This window comes from Neopsephotus bourkii, unplaced genomic scaffold (genome assembly GCF_033783945.1).
Source record: "Neopsephotus bourkii isolate Nb327-2 ecotype Australia unplaced genomic scaffold, CSIRO-AGI_Nbou_v1 NB_653, whole genome shotgun sequence".
Classification (NCBI taxonomy): domain Eukaryota; kingdom Metazoa; phylum Chordata; class Aves; order Psittaciformes; family Psittacidae; genus Neopsephotus; species Neopsephotus bourkii.
This window is the reverse complement of record NW_026901152.1, coordinates 438,055-459,533: the sequence shown is the minus strand read 5'-3', so window position 1 is coordinate 459,533 and position 21,479 is coordinate 438,055. Positions and strand designations below refer to the sequence as shown.

At 39.7% G+C, this 21,479-nt stretch overlaps 1 protein-coding gene across 1 annotated transcript in view; it reads left to right on the top strand.

Moving 5' to 3' along the window:
• The first annotated feature begins 944 nt into the window (after positions 1-944).
• The window catches only part of LOC133211693 (dystrophin-like), a 431,855-nt gene continuing 411,320 nt past the window's right edge, over positions 945-21,479 (top strand). The window contains exon 1 of the mRNA XM_061352261.1: positions 945-1,129. Coding sequence (XP_061208245.1) covers positions 1,030-1,129 — 100 coding nt within the window. The 5' untranslated portion in view covers positions 945-1,029. The remainder of the gene's footprint in view (positions 1,130-21,479) is intronic.

The window sequence follows — 21,479 nt, the reverse complement described above, 5'->3', positions numbered from 1 at the left end:
TCTGACATACTCTGGCATACACAAAGAGATTCACGTCCTTTATCTATGCAAACACAAGTGAAAGCATACATCCTTTCTACACCCTTACCCTTAATTTCCTGTCCTTCTGTATCTATTTATGAATTATCTATGAATTCGTGTTAAAGCCAAGAACCAGTTAGGCTAAATTTTTATTGAGTACACCACATTGTTGTCCTATAAACGAACAAATAAAAATAGGTGATTACATGCCACCTGAGTGTCCATATTCTAAGGCAAGTTTTGTAAGAGCTTGGATTTCTGTCATAGGGAGAATGGGTATTTAAATCCATCCTAGAACATTTCTTGCCTATGCCTGGCTATTTCTCCCATGAGGTGGTGCAAGCTATTGGGAGCCTGGTGAGGTGAGGGAAACTGAGCATAAAAGGAAAATCCTGAATGCCAGTGTAGAGAGAAAATGGAAGGGAAAGGAATTAGCGGTGAGCTAAAGGCAGCCGACCAAATTGACATTTAATGGAAGAGTGCAATGAAGCAATGCCAACGGGAAGTGTGGCCCGTATCAAAACACAAGGGGAAATGTTTTCACTGTCCTCTTTCCCTAAAGACTGCTGAACGCTTTGACAAGCCTACAGGTATCCTTGGGCTGTCGCTCGGAGCGGGGCCACCTGACTGTGTGCCGGACCTATCACCCCTCCAGGGATGAATTACAAAGGAGGGGGGAGAAGACAAACTCCGGCGACTAACCCTAACCCCAACCCCAACCCCCCGAAGTTGAGACACCAGCCCTGGTCCCGGTCCGCCTCTGTCCGGTGCGGAGCAGGCTGCCCGGTGCCTCTGCACCGCGAGGGGCCGTTGGCTCCCTCCTTGCTCCCCATCTGCTGCTGCGGGGCGGGGGCAGGGTGATGGGGCGGGAGGGGGGGGGGGGGGGGGGCTGGAAGCGGAGCCACCGCCCCGGCGCTATTTCAGGGCGGGCGGCGCCGCAGTTTACCTGTCCTGTCCGGGCCTGCTCTGTCCCTGGCTTCCTCCCTCCCAGCCCCGCGCTCCCCCGGCATGGCTGAGACGGGACACCCGAGCCCCGCTGCCCCTGCAGTAGCTGGGGCGGACGAAGCCGCCGCCGATGAGTTCCGCGATGTCATCCGCTGCCGGTCGGGTAGGCACCACTCCGCGTTCCCCTCCGCCCTTCTCCTCCTTCCCTCCTCGCGGGCGCGGAGCTCGCTGTGGGTCGGCGGGCTGAACGCTGCCCCGGAGAGCGCGCAGTGGCTGGGGACAAGAGGAAGGGGGATATTTAGCTTTTCCCAGTGCTTTTTAACATATCGTCAGCAGCTCAACTCTGCCTTGCGGGTTCGGACGCCGGCTCGGTAGGGGAATCGCGCATCGCGGTGTCCTGTGTCCCTCGCCCGAGTATCACCATGTGTGCGCCCCCCTGCCTCAGGCTGTGGTAACCGGGCAGGATGGTTGCGCCGCCTGGGATAGCGGGGCAGGTCGTAAAGCTGCAAATAGAAGCAGCTGTAACGCTCCCCCACAGGATAAAGTTTCAGGTGCCTGGGCTGAGTTTTTGCTTAGTTCTGGAAAGAAACCAAATCCGTGGTAGTAAAGGTATTTATAGACCATTCAGCGGTTACTCATTCGCAGCACAAGTGCATGTACAAATTAAATTAACTCTTCTTTTATGTGCTGTATGTGCTTGCCCAGTAAGCTGGCCTTAAAATAACGCTGTCCTTACATGGTTAAATGACTTTAAAAAAAAAAATAAATCTCTGTTGTACTTGTTTTAAGAAACGGCAGCAAAATGCTTGCCATGTGTTACGGAGTAATTGGAGCTCCTGTGGGAAATTTCACTTTGGAGTGTTTGGGTGGTAGTAAGCAGAAGTTACACTTCCTGTGACATGTTTTGTGAGTGTTGTTTTTACTCCGGTAGCTTTAAGACACTTGCTGCAATATCTAGTGCTTCCCCACTGAAGTCTCCGTGGTGCAATTTCTGAAGATCTCTTGGCTCTTGTAGTAAAGTGTTGCTTCTAACGTTAGCAGCTTATTGCACTTCTCATACTAACTGCTTCTCCTTCAGTTTGGCATTTAAAAGGATGGGTATTGCCCTGGTGGGAGTAGGAAGTGATGAGGGTGGGTGGCTGTTCAGGCTTGGTTTTTTTATTTTTTTATTTTTTTCCCTGAAGTCCTACTTTTAGCTCCCATGTTACGCCTTTTACTTATGCTTTTGCAGCATGGGGAGCCTGTGAAAGGACGAAGTGTCTGGTGAGCTGTCTCTGTAGTCATTCCCGGTTAGACTGGGGGTGTTACCTCTTACAGCACCATGTGTTCCCTGTTCCATATTTAGATCATTTATAGTTTGGGGGGTGTAAAATGCAGGATGAGGACATCACAAAGAAAAACCCTCTTTGAAGGGTTGTCTTGTTAGTACATACCAATGTATTTGGGCAGTTGCGGATTGGAAATAAGATAACTTGAAGATTGACAAAAATAGTATCTTCAGGTTGATGTGATTTCCAGAAAGCGAAGTTACTGTTAGTAACTTTACTGATAGGTGTTTTGAACTCTTAGCGTAGAGTGCTTTTTTCCCACTTTTTTTTCCCTATAGCCAGTACCTGTATTCGGTGTTCAGTTTGATTTACCTTTTTAAAAATTCATAATGGATAATGGACACTACCTGAAAAGTGAGACAGGAAATATTATCTATGCATTTCCTAATTATACCTTATATTCGCTTTTCACTTTGAAAATCTGCTTCCAAATCAATTTTGGTGGCAGTGTGTTAGGGATATGGTATCATAATAAGACCTCAAATGGCTCTGGAATGTTTTTTCCAGCTTCCTGCTATAAAGTAATACTAGAATTTAGGTCTTGGCAGTAGACATTGAGCAAACATTTGTGCTCTTAATTGGACACAGTTCCCTCATCTAGTCTCTATGGCAAATAGGAAACAGGATCAGTTTAAGGATTATAGAATTGCCCTAGATGTTTATAAACCTGAAGAGATGAGGAAATTCAATTTCCATGGTGATATTCATCACAGGTATACATTTTTAGCAGTATACCCCACAGTGATCTCTTACTCCTGCTTATCTTTAATTATTATCATCTAGCTTTGAAATTCATTGCTTAAAATCTCACTATGGCTTTAGGGAGAAGTAACATATAATTAATTAACACAGCTGTTAGCACAAGTAAGATGAGAAGAACTTGGTGAGATGGTGTTTATAAACCTGAGGATGGGTTTGTTTTGTTTTGGGGCTTTCTGTAACCTGCTACCTAGGTAAGCTTCTCTAGAGGTGGGATATTCCATTTGTTTGGATATACATTTGTTTTGAACGGTTTTGGACTGAATGTTTTAGGAGGGCTTAATGGGAATGAAATGCTGGCACAGCCTCCTTAACCATGTAGTACTGATAAGGAGGCTAAACTGTTCTCGGGAGGCACTTCCAAGGCCTGCAGAAGAGGCTTTGTGATCCAGTAGGGAAGTTGCTGGTGACTGAAAGTGAAATAAGAGTAGTAAGTCTTTGGGGACTTAGGGCATCAGATGCTGAAGGAGCTTTGGAACACATTGTATCCCACTTGTTTTTCACTCTGTTTATATTAATTTCATGCTTCAGGGGTCTGATGCTTTCTGGCATGATGTGGAGGAAATTTTTACCCTCCTGGATACAAAACTTGACCTCTGGTAGGTGTACATTTTGCCTTCCATGAAACTAGACAAAAGATAGGGTCAAAAACTTTGATATACTGGCTGTATAAAAATATTTTGCACTTGTTTTTCTTAATGTCTTAGCCAAGAGCTCAGAGGGCCAATGCTTGAGTAAGGTGAATGGGCTGATGCAGCTAGCATTAATCTGGGCGTCCTGCTTTTGTACTAGTCCTGCATCCTGATCTTGCCAATTCTAGGTAAAATAATTGTAAAAAAAATATGATTTGCTTAAAGTAAAACAAAATTATGAAATTAAATTTTGTTAGCACAATTTAAAGGAAAGCATGCTCTGTCAAATACTCCTTTTGTTAAGAAATTTTGTTTATAATTTCTTGCAGTATATTATAATGCAAAAAAAATAGTACTAGCAATAAAATGCCTAGTGAATTGTTTAAAATATACTGAACAGTTGTATTGCAAAAGTTGCCACTGGGGAATTGAAATGGAATTGAGTCTTCTGTGTTTCATGTCCATAATACTTTGCGTTGGTGCTTGTAATTATAATATGAACTCACACGTTCCACTTCCGCTCATATGGAGTGGCTTGTGTTGCCTGGGTCTTTGAAGAAGATCTAGGGAAATGCAGAGCTTAGGAATGAGGAATATAAACTGTGCTGCCACAAAGAGGGACTGTGTCAGAGAACAATTTAGTGGTCACTGCAGAAGCTCCATTCAGCATGGGCCTGTAATGTCATGACATAGGGAAATAGGTGTAGGAAAGTTATGTTTGACTCCTGTATATGGCGTGGTGGAATCTAGTATGAGGAATGTGTTAAATACACAAAAAATGAGATCCAAGGTGAATGTCTGTGGAGCTCAGATAGTAATTTTGTAATAATTTTTTTTTTGGGGGGGGAAGTGACATTACTACTTTCTGTGAGAATGTTCAAGGGCAGAAAATCCTGCATGCTGAAGGCTTAGCAGGGAAAAGCACAACAGGAAGGGAAAAGTGAAAGCTAACAATTTAATGCATGATACCTCAAGCGGGGAAGATTGTTAACCTCTGGGGATAGATCCTCCATCTCTAGAGGTGTTTGATTCAGCACTTGGTACTTTTTAAGTTGAGTTTTATTCAAATGCAAGTTACTGGACTCAGTACTTAAGAGCCTGTCATAAATCATCAGTCCAATCATCTGTCTCGCAATCCCTTTTGGCATAAAGGTATTAATTTGTGAATCTTCTGGTAATAGAAGCACACTTTCTACCTGAATCTTTAGTTTAATGCTTGCCGTCTGAACTAGGCCTTCCCCTGGTCCTGGTCCTTGCTGGTGTGACGTGTTGGCTGATCATCCTTCCTTTATCCTGTATGGGGTCACTGGCAATTCTGGAAACATCAGTACTAAACCAGAATCTGTTTGGGTCCTGAGGTTACTGGCCTGAGATTGATCCAGACAGCTGTGAAGTTAGTATTAGCGAAAAGACAGTGTAAAAGAGTTGCAAGGGTGAATGTGTGTTGCAAGTTGCAGTTACTTCCTCACTTACTAGACTGGCATGTTTTAATAATAGTTTGTGGTCTTTAATGTGTCATACTTGATGTCATGCTTGTTGAACACATGGAGACCGTACTTTGGGAAATGGATGTTGCAGATCTTAATAAAACCTGTTTTTGTGATTTAATTTCTTAGAACATGTGGTTTCCATTGCCCAGAATGACTTTGCTGGCAAATAGCTTGAAATACCACCATCAAGTCTCAAACGCGTTTGAATACTTGCTACATTAAAAGAATTGTTTCAAAACCCAGTGTAAATATTACTCAAAGCAGAGACCAGTTTTCTACAATAAAAAAAATATGCATGCCATAAATACTTTCTTATCAATTTGAAGACAATGTAGATTTTATTATTACTGTTGCAGAGCTTAGTGACTGTAGTCATGATTAGCCACAAAAATACCTCTAATTTCTTCAGTTCATACACAGCTTCTAGAAAAAGGGCTTAAGGCTCTGTGCCTGGCAAGATCATGGAGCAGATTCTCCTGGAAACTGTGCTTAAGCACTAAGGGTAAATTGTGCCTGACACGTGATGGCCTTCTACGATGGGGTCTGTGGGTAAGGGAAGAGCAACTGATGTCATCTACCTGGACTTTTGCAAAGCATTTGACAATGTCCTGCGCAACATCCTTGTCTGTAAACTGGAGAGACATGGATTTGACAGATGGACCTACAAGAAGGCTGGAGATAGACTTTTTACAAGAGTACATAAGGGCAGGACAAGGGGGTATGGCTTTAAACTGGAAGAGGGGAGACTTAGGTTAGACATTTGTAAGAAATTTTTTACTGAGGGTCATGAGACACTGGAACAGAATGCCTAGAGAAATTGTGGATGCCCCCTGTTGGATGGGGCTTTGATCAACCCGGTCTAGTGGGAGGTTTGCCCCATAGCAGGGAAATGATGATTTTTAAGGTCCTTTCCAACACAAACTGTTCTGTGATGACCTCATTTGTCCTTCTAGCACAAAATTATGCGCATCTGGAGTGAGCTGCTGTTACAACATGGAGATTTTGCTTAGAATAATTTGGTGGTGTTCAGGTTTTTTGAGTAAGGACTTGATTCTTTCCACATTTCCTTTTGCTGCGTTTCATGATTTGAGGTTTTGACTAGAAGGTAACTGTTCTGGGTCTATTGCTATTCTATACTGAAAAACTGTATAGAATAGCAATTTGTTAGGAATTGGCACTAAGCAATGTTAAGCAAGCATATATTCTGGGCATCTGATTTCCTTTTGTACTTTAGTGCCATTAAAAAGTATAGATACAATATACAATGGTGATACAGACAGTTAAATAGACATACAGTAATTCTTCTCCCTTCTTTCTGCTCCTTGCTACCATCTCTCTTCCCCCAGCTTCATCGGTGTGGAAACTGTAGATGACTGGAACTGTTAGTATGTGTCTAAACTGAATGAGTGGAATGGTTGCATATTCACTTTTCCCTCAAGCATCCTGAGACCTGGCAGAGTTCCCTGGCTTTGTCAGTGCAGAGGGAACAGCACAAGTATGTGCTCTGCCCGTTTGGCTCAAGCACAGATCACACCCCCCACACAATGATGCCTGTTGAATGGTAGCAGTATGTCTGATGGGAAAACAGATGAATTGACAAATGGTTCTAGAAAACAGCATGTATATGCGATATCCAAAGTATAGTAGCTTGCTGATCAGGGGCACCTCATCTGCCAGCTCAGCTTTGCTGTGCTGAGCACTGCGGTGTGAGTGTGCCAGAAGGCTGGGACAAAGTGTTCACTGTGCCCAAATGTGCGCACTGTTGGCTGTCAGTGTTGAAATGGCATTCATGAAGTGCTTCTGGGCAAGAAGATAAAAGTCTTATCTCTGCTGCATCAGAGCTTCAGTGGCATGCTTGTGTGTTGTTGCTGTCCTAGCTATAGAGTTGGATCCCCTTCAAAAATTAGAAATACCTATCTGGCTGCTGAAGGTGGAGATTTGGCTCTGATGAATTGCAACTAGTGCTTTGTAGTGAAAGGAAACTTGTATGTGATGTCTCTATTACTAGAAGTGCAGTGTGTGGGAAGAACTGTGAATCTTGTCCAGAAAGGCTTTGGAAGGCTGAGTCAAGCTACTGTAGGAGAGGAAGATACAGGGTTTGTGGTCATAAAGCTTATGCATGTGTTAAAATAAATATGTCACACTTATTTATACATCACTGTTCTTACATAGGAAATCTGTTTTGCGGATGGTATGTGTCATATCACCTAAAGAAAACTGCTGATAAATCTGAATTAAACAATTAAAATGCGACTATAAACTGTTCAGACCAATTCTTAGCCTTGCCTGTTTAGCAGTAGTTTATGGGGCACTTGTAAGGTGCAAAGCAAAAGTCACTAGTGTTGCAGTAGCACTGTCTTCCTGCTTTTGTTCATCCCACTTCATAGATTTTTCTCAGTTTCCAAAATGAAGTTCTGATTTTTGCAGCCACAGCCTGTAAAGGGGTCTTTGTGGAAGATAACTTTCAAGTATGTGGTTTAGGTGTGTAAGAGAATTTTATCACTCGGATCAAAATTATTTTGCTCAGTTAAGGACTTCATCCTGTGCTTTAAATTATGTACTCAAATCAATCTTCCTGTCCTTCCCAATAAAGTTGGATTGTGCTTCTCTTGTTAGAATGAAGTTGCCAGCTTGTTTGTTTTAATTTTGAGGCATTTTCATTATTTTTGTTATAGATGACAAGCTTTATTTTTGTTTACAAGAAGGAGAATCTAACAGTGCACCATGTAGTCTCCTCATACTGGTAGAGTAGATAACCTTACTCTGTAGGCTGAAAAATTTGCATTTGGGTACTTAAGAGAATTTTTTTTCCTTATTCATGCATTTAAAAAGTGTGGGGCCTGGTATGTTCAGAAGTCCTGATCACTTGCAGTTTCTTTTAATAATCAGTCATTTATTGGCCTGTTATCACTGGAGGGGCTGGAGGAATCACTCCTAAAAGCATTTTCAAAATGTCTCAGAAATTAATTCCTGTTAAGCAGTATTGCCTTTGCTCAAAAGTGACCATTTTTTTTAAAGCGGTAAAAGGTCATTTAAACAGCAGTTTAGTTAAGATGCTAAATTTAGTATCTTGCTTTTTAAATGTCTGTTTTTAATTACCTGCCTTCTGTATGCTATTGTCTCGGCAACAAGATCTTTGTATGCTAAGAGGTTCTGATATTCCAAATATAAGTCTAAAGAAACAGTATAGGTTTCTTAACTAGCTTTAGAACTGCAACATCTGTAAACAATTAGCACTTTAGCTATTTAAGTGCAAATATGTGGGGTCTTTGTGCACTACAACCATCCTGTGGATAAGTACCCACATCTTGTGATTAACTGTAGGGCTTGTTGGGCATTAAAGGTAATGGGTTTATTTTCATTAAAGGGGTCTCCTCCAATTTGAATCTCAAATTAAGAAAACTCAGTCCAGTATTTCTGTCTCTCCCTTCTTAAGGTAGGAATCATCACTGCCTCGAAGTGGTGACTTGTTTGTGGTAACCAGCAGTGGGAACTATGGCATTAAGTAACTTTGAAGTACGAATGGCTTTCTTGTGAAAGCTAACCTGTCTCCTACCATATACCAAGGTCTGGCTGTGTGGTGCTTCATTCATTGTTGAATCTGTGTAATTACTTTAAATAAAACCCCAGCTTTCATTTCTGGAGCTTGATGAGCAATGTGCTGTTTTGCATAATCTGACAAAAGTACTGAATTTCAAGGTTAGTTTTACACTGTCCTTATCTGAAGTGATTGATAGTAAGAGCATGATGTGATTGAGTTATGCTGCAGCATGCAATCAGATACCATAAATAGTATTATCTACATAAAGTCTTGGAACTAGTTGCTGTGCTGCTTCTAAAGTGCACTTTGGCTTTGATATTGAAGCTGTAGGTTGGATTATAATTTTAAAATATCAACCTATTAGGCAGATAATACACTGGTTGACTAATTTATTTTCTTGTTTGGAAGGCACTGAATTGTAAAGAAGTATATGCTAAGAAAAGCAAACGTATTTTTTGTTTGTAGCTTGTAAAAGCTCTTTGTACCTCTTGTTCAGTCGGTGAACATGATCCTTATCAAACAGGAAGTGCCCTCTTATCAAATTATTTAGAATGTTTGTCTTCCCTAGCAATTTTCATTTCTATCTTGTACAGGAAGAAGGTGTGTAGGGGTGTGTGTGTGTGAATCAGACTTTGCACAAACCTAGGGTTTCTGTCTAAGTTTAAGATAATGATGGAGGCAAGGAGGAGCTGTGAAGAGCTTGAATTAGGGAAAATGTCTGGATGAGCTGTGGTCCCAGATAATCTTGCTGCAAAGAATGTCTGGCCTTGCCTTATTCAAAAGGTGAGACATATTTCATGAAATATCTGACTTATCTTGAGGTGGTATATTAACAAGCAATCACTGAAGTGAAACTATTATTTAGCTGTGATTTCATTACTTTTTTTAGGGTAACTTTTTTGCTAGATCATGGAGTTTGCCCTTTTGATTTTCTCTAATGCCAAGGCAAACTTGTTGTTGTGAAGTTTGGAATTTATCAAACTACTTATAAATGGATTAGTAAGATGTTTCAACTTTGTCATACAATCAGTTGAAGTAGGCTAGCATAATAAAGCTTGTCTGATAAACTTATACTCAATAGTTGGTTTGTTGTTTTTTGGGTTTTTTTGGGTTTTTTTTTGTTCTTGGTAGTTTGCAGCAGATGTAGGCCATCTTCATGAAATGCGTTCAGCCTTGCAGGCTGCCTCTAAAGTGTGAAGCATAAATCTGTTACACCTACAACATAAACCTATTTCTTTAGTCCCAGGTGTGCCTTACAATTCTAGGGGCATCCTCTCCTTAGACTATCCAGCATCACAGTAACCATATATGTTGCTGAAAAAAACTAGCCACTAGGGGGAAAAAATAAATCTTCTGTACAGCACTTTTGTTTCTATGTTGGTTTTTCCAGCCACAATAATCAGGCTAATTCAATTAGGCTTTGTGTCATCTTTTCCTCTTTTATCTGAGGTATAATGTTTTGCTGAACACTAGAGGGAAATAGCAAAGGACTGGCAATGTGCACTTGCAGGATATTAAATTCTTTAGCTGAATTGTAGCTAACTCTTCAGAAGGACTTCGGCTGTAGAAATAAAGATGGAAGGATTTAAACAATGATAACTTCATAACCTTGTGATTCTGGTAAAGTCACACTGGTTACTGCTGGTCTCCAGCTTTACTGAAATGTGAATGTGATGCAAAAATTCTATGATTCCGCAGAGGTTGGAATTCTTTCTCCACAGGTTTCTGCACCCAACAGATAGGTGAAGAGCACTTCCACTGTGTGAAAAACCTTTCAGGTCTGCTTCCCAGTCCATCTTGGACTTGCTGAATTCATGTTAATGCAGTTACATGTTTTCCCCTTCTCTTTGGGATGCTGATAGCTGGTGCCAGCAAAAATAGGAATGAGGTTGGAAAATGTTGTACTCTAGGATGACTGCCGAGTTCTTTGTTTTTTCATAACTGTAAAGATTATCTGTTCTCCAGGAAAGACTTTATAGGTTGAGGCCTGGTGATACTGCACCAAAATCTGCTACTTGCTCTGCATCCCCATGCTGGCTTAATCAGAGCTGTGCAATGTGACTGTAATCTGAGGCTGCTTTTGTTGAGGTAGGCTCCTGCACTTCCAGACTCAGAAAGTAATCAGGAGAGAATTTGGTTCATTAGAGACAATTAAAGGAAATGCTGGGTACTAATTGGATGTGAAGCCCTGCAGTAGAAATTGCTAAACCTCCCCTACACCCTTGAGGGGGAAAAGAGAGAACTATTTGTTTGACTCTAACCAGATTGGGTAAACGTGATGGCCCTTAGGCATTCTTCTCCCTTCCTGCTGAGCTATCCCTTATGATCTTGTTTAGAATTGTGGCCATATGGGTTTCTACCAAGTGCCCTGCTAAAGCGGAATAGGTCCACAAAAGGAGTGTGAGCTTATGATTTGCATGGCAGTGTGGAAAATTAATTCATCACGATGATTGCCATTTGGCTGATGGTTAAACAGAGGCGTAGATAATACTAATGCATTCTTCTTGCAAGACTGAGAAGTCAATTAAACCCCATGCAGCAGAGACGGATCCCTTTTCATCAAGATTTCTTTCAAGGCTCATGAGACTTCCTCCAGATAATAAATTAGCAACCAGCAATGGAATACCAAAGCTGGTTCCATCCTTTAAACTCTTAATACAAACTCCCTCAGGATACTTTAGAAAAATATTGGCTACAGTAGATTCCCCCCCTTAAAATTTTCACTAAAGAAAAAAAAAAAAAAACCAAAACCCCTTGAATGAGTCATTTAGACTTGTGTAAAATATTCTGCTGGAAAGTTCTTAGGGATGTGATATGGCAGGATTTCAATCATCTGTCATGGGAAAGAAGAGAAGGTACAGTGCATAGACACATGACTGCAGTCAAACAACTAATTCATATTCAAAACATGAGCACCCATCAGGAGTTCTTCTGCAGATCTAGAATAGTTTTAAAAGCTCCAGAGCTTAAGTTTGATGAAAATACTGTATTTTTTTGGCTAGGCTTTCAAAAACAATTATTGCTGCTTTAATCGTGTTAACAGTATCTTTCATCTCTTGTAGCTGTTGTAATTTGAAAAGTACTTCTGAGTTTTAAACTATTCACTTCCTGAAATTGTTCTGCAAATTAATCATTACATAATTTATAATAATGAAAGGGGATGTTTTTGAAATATGAATCTGTATAAACACTGTGAAATCCCAGCCTCTTCATGAAAAATTTTTGGAACCAGGAACATTAGGCTCATGTAAAACCCTCTAGCATCCTAAACAGATAAGGCTGTACATCAGTCAGACTACAGAGATATGATATTTAAAACTCCTGCTTTGTTTTTCATGAGTACTTTTTTTTTTTTTACAGCTGGCAGAAATAAAGATTCTTCGTTCTATCTGAAACTGTAACAACTTTTGCAGTAACAAATGTTCTTTATGTGACGAAAGTGAAGCTCACCAAGAATTACAGCTGTGGAATGGGAAGCCCAGCTTCAGCTAAACTTGGTATTACTTGCCATTGCGTGCCGTAACAGGGACTGATATAGAAAAAAGCCCCTACTTACAAGCTTCAGGTTATAAGTGTAACAACAATAAAAAGATTGCCCTTCCCTGCTTCCCAGACTGTGAGAGAAAGGCTAATTGAGTTTCCTGGCCATGGCAGTGTGACATGTTGCAGTTCTAACTTTGCAGTGTTAATTAACACCTCAAGATGCATTATATTTCAAATATAATGGATGGTCATTACCTGATCAAACCCAACTTTACCTCACGTTTCCACTCTGAGCCTAACCTCCTGAGCAGGCTTTCCTCTGACTTCAGAGGGTGCTTGAGCAGCTGCACCTGCCTTCAGGGTGTATGTGCAACTGATGTGTACTCCAGAGCTAGAGTTTACAGCTCTGTCATAGAGCTGAGGATCCTGTCAGAACTCAAGCTAACAAGGCTTAACAAGTGACGTTACAACTTTAGCACAGATGCTCTTGTATAGTGTGGCTACCTGCAGCTTGAAGGCACATGGGCTAGGCACTTGACATGTTAGTCCTAGTCACTAGACATTGTCCGAGAATGACATGATGGTAGCTGTTGGCACTTCTGGAAGTAGAATTCCATGTGAACAATACTGTATTTTAAAAGGGAAAGTACAGAATGTATTAGGACCCGAGTAATGGTACTGAATGGTTGGGTATTCCAGTAAGTGGGATTCTAGGTAAGGCTTGATTGTTGTAAATATGCTAGCTGTGCTTCCTTGCCAGAGCACTGCTGTTAAAGGACAGATGAAGGCTTAAAATAGGCAAATGTATTCCATGTATGTAATACCATGAATGTGCAGCAGATAATGCTATTGTTGGAGTGCAGTGTTAGTTTGAAAAAACTTCTGAAATACAACTGCTACGTATTACTAGAATGAGTGTATCCTGTGTGCTTCTACTAGATGTGTAAAAAGCTTGTGAATAGAAATGAGTATAGTATGTTAAAATCTAAATTAATTGACAATGACTGGATGGGGAGGAATGTGTAATTCTTTCCTGTGTCTCAGGTATGTAAGATATATATGTATGCTCACTGGGGAAGAAAAGTTTGATTTCACTTTAGATTCCTTATTAAATACTTTAATTAAATTAGAATGCTGCTGGTAGCAGTTTACAGAACAGTTTTCAAAGTAAAGAGCAGTTTGGCATATTTTTGTTTTCAGAACTTCATGTGGCAAATCCTTTAAATCCAATCAGATCCTAAGACTGGCATTGGGATGAAACTTGCTTTTTATTTATTTATTTATTAAGAGTATTGCTCTGTAGGAACTGGCTTCTCATGCATTTCATGCAGACATCAGTGTGACTGGAATGAGGACATCCTTTTACAGGGTCGTTGTGAGCCAGTAATTGCATTGACTTATCTTCAGTAGGTATGCATCTTATTTTATCAAGTGATGAACAAACTACATAAGCCTGCACACACTGAAAAGCAACAAAAGCTGTGAATTTTCTAGTTATAATTATGCATGGGATTTATCTGTTCCTTCCAGCAATTCTATAGGATCACTCAATTCTAAAATGTAGCACCACTACTCAAGTAACACGACTTAATCTTGAGTTGTTTCACAGAACATAGTATATCCTACACATGGTCTTGCTTGTGATGCTTGGAGTAGGGCTCCAAACTCCAGTGTTCTGTGAAATTAATATATTTTTAGTGATGCCATTGATCAGCCTATGTGTTTAAGATTCTTTTATTATTTTAGGTTTGTTTTTTTGTTTTTTTATTCCCAGAAGGAATAAAATTCAGGAAGCTGTGATTTATATTTGGGTATATGTTTCAAAACAATAATTACAGTAGGCTCTTAGTTGAGAGAGATCAGTTTTCTTTTTAGAAGGAAGTGTCTTGTATTTAATATCCATAACTTTCTTTCATAGGAATGCCTCTTAATTTGAGTGGATATTTCGGTCTTTTGAAGAGTAAGGAGGTTGTATACTAGTTTAAACATCATAACTGACATGTCTAAGATGCTAAAAACCATAAAAATCCCCCCAAAACAACAACATAAACCAGTTTCGAATAGCAAGTTTATCTTCCTTTAAGTCAGGGTCATGTTTACTTGTATCTCAGGTCCATTAATACATTTTGGATTCTAAAGCATCAGTTTCCTGATAGAGCAACTGGACCATGCTTCTTTGCTTAACAGAGGCAGTTCTAAGATACAGCTTCATAATGTCCTTGAATTATCTCAGTACATGCTTTTATCAAAAATATGATACAGCTGTAATGAAATTGTAGTTGAAAGGAAAATTTGCAGTAATAACACAGATAGCAGAGTATTGGTTCAGCTTGTCTTTTCTCCTCCTTTGTTCATCCTTAACAAACCAAAGTGCCAGTGGTGTTGAAGGAAGGAGTGTTTACACAAGATGCAAGTTGCTTTTTGTCAATACTGTGTTTAATGATCAGCATGTGTAGAATATATATTTTCCTTCCTTACAAAATTTTTTTTAATTTTTTCCATGAAATTGTAACTTCTTTGTTAACCACAAAAACTGATTTATGATCAAAGTTCTATATCCTCTTAGAGTTGGAGGATGCATTATAAATGCTTCCTGAATTTGACCGTACTTCAGTTAATAAAACCTCTGTGTGCCTGTGCATAAAACACACAAGATTGAAAGTCAGAGCCCAGGAGTGTACATTGGAGATGTGAGTGTTCCTGCATTCTTCCCACTTTCTTGATTCTGGATGTGTCACTACAGCAACCAACACTAAGAAAAATCTTGCATGTAGCCGTATAACCCTGATATGTACTAGACTGAAATAGAGGCTGAGGGAACTGAGAAGTTCTAAAGCTTTTTTAGCAGCATTTCCCTCTTGCATCCCTCTGGGTATGAGTTTCTGTGCTGAGAAGGATAAGCCATGGTACTTCTGGTAGCAATTTTCCAGTGGTATAAAAAATGGCAACATATGTTTTGTGGAGTGAAAATACTGTATGAAAAATGGTAAGCTTTTATTTCTAAAATAAAGAAACTCAGTAAAGTAGGTTGCTTGTGGTTGGCCTCTTTATGATCTCAAAGGTCAGTTACTCTTCAATTAAAGGGCTGATACTTTATGAATGCTGCTTCAATAAGCATTGACATTGTATTTTATCTTAATTGAAGCTTGGAAGTAATTTGGTTAGAGGATAAGGCATTTTAAGGCTTATGTTTACCTTTATATTCCCTTGTCAAGGTTTGTAGAATAAATATTGAAATGTAAGCATGCTGTGAGTGAAGCTTTTTGAGCCCAGTCCTTCAGTGTGAAAGTTCTGAGACTCTTAGACTGTCAGATGGTTTTTATGTGTTAAAACCTCACAGTACCTTTTGGGGACTGTATTGGAGCTTTTGACCTTTTTGTCTATTGCAGCTTTTGAGTATATTCAAACTAAGCATGAGATTTGAAATGCTACTAGAAAGTTTTAATGGTCAGTATTACAAGCAGGTCAAAAGCTCTGTGGAAGTGATGATCTTAAGCTTCTTGTGTACTTGTCCATTCTCTGATGGAATCCATTAAAAGTAGATTCAAATACTTCGGGTTAAATTTTGTTCTTGCATCCATAAGGATTGACTGGAATGTAGTAGTACTCTGTTTGCTAGAAAAAGGGAATTGCTTTATTTTGCGTAGTAGAGCCAAATTGTTATTGTCTCTTTTCAACTGGAACTTCATCAAGGTTATTTTCACTTTGTACTGTAATTTAAAACCCAGCTAGTGCTACGCTAAACCCATATAGTCTCACTTCTGGTGGTGATGAGATGGAGCCCCCTCGTACTTATAGGCCTATGTGAGAGGAGCTCAGATTTTTTTGGCTGAAAACCAGACGTAGCCTGTGTTGTCTGGAGGTGTTGTAGACATAAAGGTTATTAGTATAGGAAAGCAGAATTTCCCAGTCTTGGGTCTGGTTTGCAGTTTTGTGGTCTTAAGCTATGTTATCTACCTGTCTGTGTTCCCTTACAAAATGCATACTCTAGCACAGTAGTATAAGCAGTTCAGTTTTAATAGCTCTTGCTGGAAGAGGTTAAGAAGAAAAGGTACGGAAAAATCTAGTCATCTTTAGACACATTTCTGTAAGTGCTTTTCCATAACAAGTTGTTTAAATATTTAATGCAATGTAAACATAAACAGATACTCTTTTACAAGGAATGCTTTCATTAAATATCTATTCCAAGCAGATGCATGTTTTATAACATGACAGGAAGACTGAAAGGTGCTTATCTAAGGAAAGAACATGTATTCTGTAAAGTTATTGGATAATAGATATGTAAGTTTCTAGCTTGTAAGCTCTTTCTAAAGCGCTAATGGGACTGTAGATCTCAATCTTTGCAGCAGCATATTTTAACTTCAGACTCAATGAGGCACATATGAGTTAGCATACATACATAGGAGTATATTTGCATTGTGACTTAAACTTGCATACTTATGTGCACAATTGGATCTCTCATGAGAAATGTAATTTATAACCTAGTGAAATTTTCTAGGCTATAAATTTTGGTAAGTAGCTGCTTTTTCAAGGTTCATGTCCTGTATTACTTTCTGTAAACCTCTTTGCTCAAATGCTCCTTTCCCTAAACCTCTCTGGCTCACAGGAGGCTAATGGGGGAGATAATTTTTGATTTATCACCTTGTAAATTCTTCTTACAAATTCATGCTTGCTCCCCTTCTTCTTTGATGTTACCTGTAGTACACTTTTTACATATGGTAGCTGGTTGCCATGCTGCTGCTTGCCCTGAGCAATGACACTTGTTCTCAGGCTGGCTGGTGGTGATGGCCTTTTCACTTGCATTTGATTGCTACGTTTCGTATTTCTAGTGTGAAATGTGTGGTTGCATGCATTCATGAGCCTTTTGTAACAACAGTTACAGGTTTATGCCTTTAAGCTTCTGATTTTTGCTTAGGCAGTATCAAATCTCAGAGGTAGGATCCATAGGAGGAGAGGTTAAAATACTGTTAAAGGGAATTATTAAACTGTGAAAGCTCTGACTGCTTGCATCCTAAGCTTCTGTGCAAGTCTACTTTGACTTAGTTTGGCAAAAGCCCTTTCTGGTCTATAAAATCTATGAAACTGGTGGTCTGCTGTAAACTGTGGTCCTAGCTGGAGTGTATCTGTTCATTCTGAAACTGGTGTTGGGCTCTAAATGCCATGAGATAGGTTGCAGTTGGCTTTTCTTTCAGGAAGTACCTGATATTCCTCTAGCCTGTTACTCCCTCTGAATAAGTTGTAATCAGGAGTAAAATCTCTGTGGAGCAGGAAGTTGTGATACTGTGTATATGTAGCTGAAACTTGTGATGGCACATCCATGGGGTTCTACTTATCAAAACTGCTTTGTACTCCCTCCTTTCCAATTACCCATTACTACACCCCTAGAGTCTAAGCTCTGCCACGGAGAAAATGACTGGAAGGGTGAAATCTCTCTACTGGAGGTAATGCTTTTATATCCACAAACTATAACTGGCCTACTTGTTGACATGAGGGAAAACGTCATGAGGAAATTAATAGCAAGTCTCAGCAGTCATTCAGTACCGCGGTCCTGTAGCAGCTGAGATTGCAGTGGGCATTGTAAATGCCTTGCTTCTCCTCCTCCCAACCCTACCCTTTTTCTAAATTATGATGTCTCTACTAAAACATTAAATGTTATGCTGCTTAGTATTTTTTTCCCCTCCTGTTAAGCTTGATTTCACACCCATTTATTACCCCTTTCCCTGCTGCCTCCCCTCCCCTGCCCTTAAATAAGTGGGACTGTAGTATTGCCTTCTGCAAAATACAAATGGAATTTGTGTCAAATAAAATCATGATAATGGGAAGGACCTTTTCAAATACTTTTTTTTCTTTAACTTCTGTGCTTCAGGGATTTGTTTTAGTACTTCTCAGAATATTGTTTTGCTGCTTTTTAATCCATGAGAACTGGGAATACGTTCATAACACCTCTTAACATTTGGTTTTAGTGGAGCAATTTATAGATAATAATACTTAATATATGTTTCATTTTAATTATTTTAAGCTGTGAATCAACAATATAGTGAATATTCTAATTGTATGTTGCCAAATAAGGGTTCAGTTGTGAGTGATCCAGCAGCAATAGCAGGACTGCAGGTGTGGTCAGCCTCACTCTTGTTGTACTTGGTTTTTCAGCTTTACATTTCATTGTCTTATACAAGGCATGTATTTGTAAACAAATCCAGGCATCTAAGAGATGACAATCTACTAAATCACAGCACAGTAGCCGAGACCTCCTGTGTGTGTGATTGCATTGCTGCTCCTTTTGAGATAGTTCTGCTTAACTTGGGTTTTGTGGAGAATCTTCTGTTGTTCATAACTACTTATCAATGGGAGCTGTGTAAAATAGCCTGTGCCCTCAAGTCTAGGCCACTGACAATAAGGATCCTTATCAAGGTGACACATCAATAATTAATATGATATTGTTGGCAGCACACTCTGTCCTTGCAGAATGACAGAAAATTAAGTTTTTCCTGTATGTTTTGCATGAGGCCAGAAATATTCCTGTTTTTAAAACTGAATATATCTTTTTTTTCTCTCTTCTAAAAATAATTGCCTTGGTTACTTTGGGCTGTGGTGAGTATTTACATGTTATTACTGAACACAATCGCTAGACTGGAGTGGTCAGGAAAAAAAGCAAGATGCAAAAGCAACCCTAAAAAGCAAGGAAAGTAAAATCTGCATGTTATAAATATTTAGATATCTCTTACAGCAAAATATCTAAATGCAATACACAACACACATATATGCTATTGTTTTAGCTAGATAAAAAGATAAACTTTAATTCTGTTTGCTGTATGGTTTCTAGTACTGAGAAAGACAAAGTGAACCTTGGCTTCAAGCTGTCATTCTGAAGGAAAGTATGAAAACTTCTAGTCAATAATTATCCATCATTAGCCACCACAGCTCAAGTGGGGGTTTTGTGTCACAGCATTATGTCTCCGTTGAAACACTAGTAATTCTCCGGCTTTGTTTATTTGTATAATCTTGCTGTATCTTGGGGGCTGAATTTTGTTTTCTGCTAGTGAAGTCCATCTGACAACAGCCTGCACAGACAACAAATACCCAGCTATGTGTTAAACTCCTTAATTTGTCTCTTCTTCAGTCCAGCACAGCAAGAGGGAAATCCTGTCCAGTTAATAGCAAAACCCATGCCCTCCTTGTTCTCTTCGAAGCATCCACATTCATCCTGGCTGTTGTGTGCTCACATCTTGAGCCCCTCAAGAAAGGCTTCACTCCCATCCTCTGGGACTTGGGACCCTGTATAGATCTGCTGGCTGGGATGTGGGCTCCTCAACCCATCCCTGGTAACTTTGCCTGGTTTTCTGTGGGAGTAGGGCTAGCTGGTCTTCTAGATCCTGAGTAAGATTGACTTGCATCATTAAGTTCTGATATTGGATGATGTTAATATTTATGAAGCACTTTCTGTTTGGAAGTCAGGGCAACACATAACACCTTTGGGAACTGCTGTGCTATTACTACCTTACCTTATGGATGGGAAAGTAAATTGACTTGCCAAAGGCCATGTAAAGTCTCTGAGGCAACCAGAAGTATAACACTGATCTATCAAAGGGTCCTTTTACCTCCACAGTTTTTAGACATAATGGCAAGAATATTTGAAACGTAGTACTGGTATGAACTGGAACCATTGGAGGAACTATGCAAACACAAATAATTTTTCTACTGCAATTATCACTTATAAACCACCACAAGAAAGCACTGTGCAGTGAGTTCCTTGCTATTAGTAAATTAATGCTTCAACCATGTCATCTGCCTGCTAACTGAATTTTGCTTAATGTTGAATGAATCTGAGGAGGAGATAGTAGGTCCTGTGCCATCAGTGAAGCCAGCTTGGTTCTGTAACTGTTTTTCATCTTGTTTTGGTGGTTTGGTGCAAAATAGTCTTCCTGTGGCACTGGACTCAGAAAGGAGATGTTTGCGAGTATGGTCCCACCTACACAGGCTGAGAGCTGATTTACAGTGTTTATGTTGCTAGGCTTTGACAGGCTCTCAAGAAAGAAGAGAACATGTTTGTCCAATCAGCAGAAAGAAGGGAAAGCATCCTTTGTATGTATTTCTCCGTCAAGGATGAAGATGCAAACCACAGCAAAGAAATTAAAGTGTAATAATGAAAAGTTTTCATCCTTCAAACTACACATTTGTCCTGTTTTCGTCAGTGTTTGATCACTTACAGCTCTGAGGTAGACATAAGCAGGAATGTATTTTACAGAGAAACTGCATCTGAAATGTGAATTACTTTCTTTAAAAAGTATCAAAGATCACCCATTGCTACTTTGAGAACTGGCCTATATCTTGTGTGCTGTTGCAGCAGATGCAGGACAGCAGTCTGAAAATGAGCCACTGGTGAGAAATACTAATCTATAATGATGTATTATTGATGTGTTTTAAGTACTTAAGTATTCTGTAATTGCATTACCTTACAATAGTATAGCTTTACTGCAGTCTTCCACAGTGCTTAATATGCACCATATACTTGTGTTGGTGGGCATGAAAGTAGGAGACTTCTTACAGTGTGGCGCTTCCATGTTTGCATCAGTAGAGCAAACCTTTGTTAAACAGTATTGCTCAGGATCTACTGCCTGCGTTAAATGTGAGGAAGCGCTCTATATCAAGAATAGCTTTTTAGCTGCATAGCGTTTTATGGCTTGCTTTTCAGTTTTCCTGGTGTTCCTCCAGTTACTTTTATCAGGCTTTATAAATGCTACAGATGACGCTCTTACAAAGAATTTGAGTAGGTGCCAAAACATGTAATATCATGGTACTTCTCTGAATTTACTTTGTGATTTCTCTTGATTAACTTGCAAAGACTTCTGTGCTTCTAAAATTTTTGTTCAAAGCTCTTGACATGGTCTGTGCTTTCAAATCAAGGTGAAAGGAATAAATGCAGCTTAAGGCTAGTCAGCTTACTTGAGCAAAATGATACAGTTGCCCTGTGTGTGCCTTAGACTGGGATGCCTGTACAGAGATTGTAATGAAAATAGAGGAAATTGGCTCTTGGGCATTGTGGGTTGTTCTAATGAGTGTTTCAGAGTGGTCGGTCTTCACTTGCTGGGTGGGAGAACAGCAAGTTGTGAATTTTGTTGTTGAGCATGTGGAAACACCAGAGGTGGTTTTGCTCATGCTTGTCCTGCTTTTCCAGCGTTATCTCCCACAGTATATTGAAGTATCTCGCCTGATTTTTTTTTTTTTGAAGTGGGGTCAAAACAGAATTGCAGGTGATGTAGACACTCAGAAGGTAGGATAT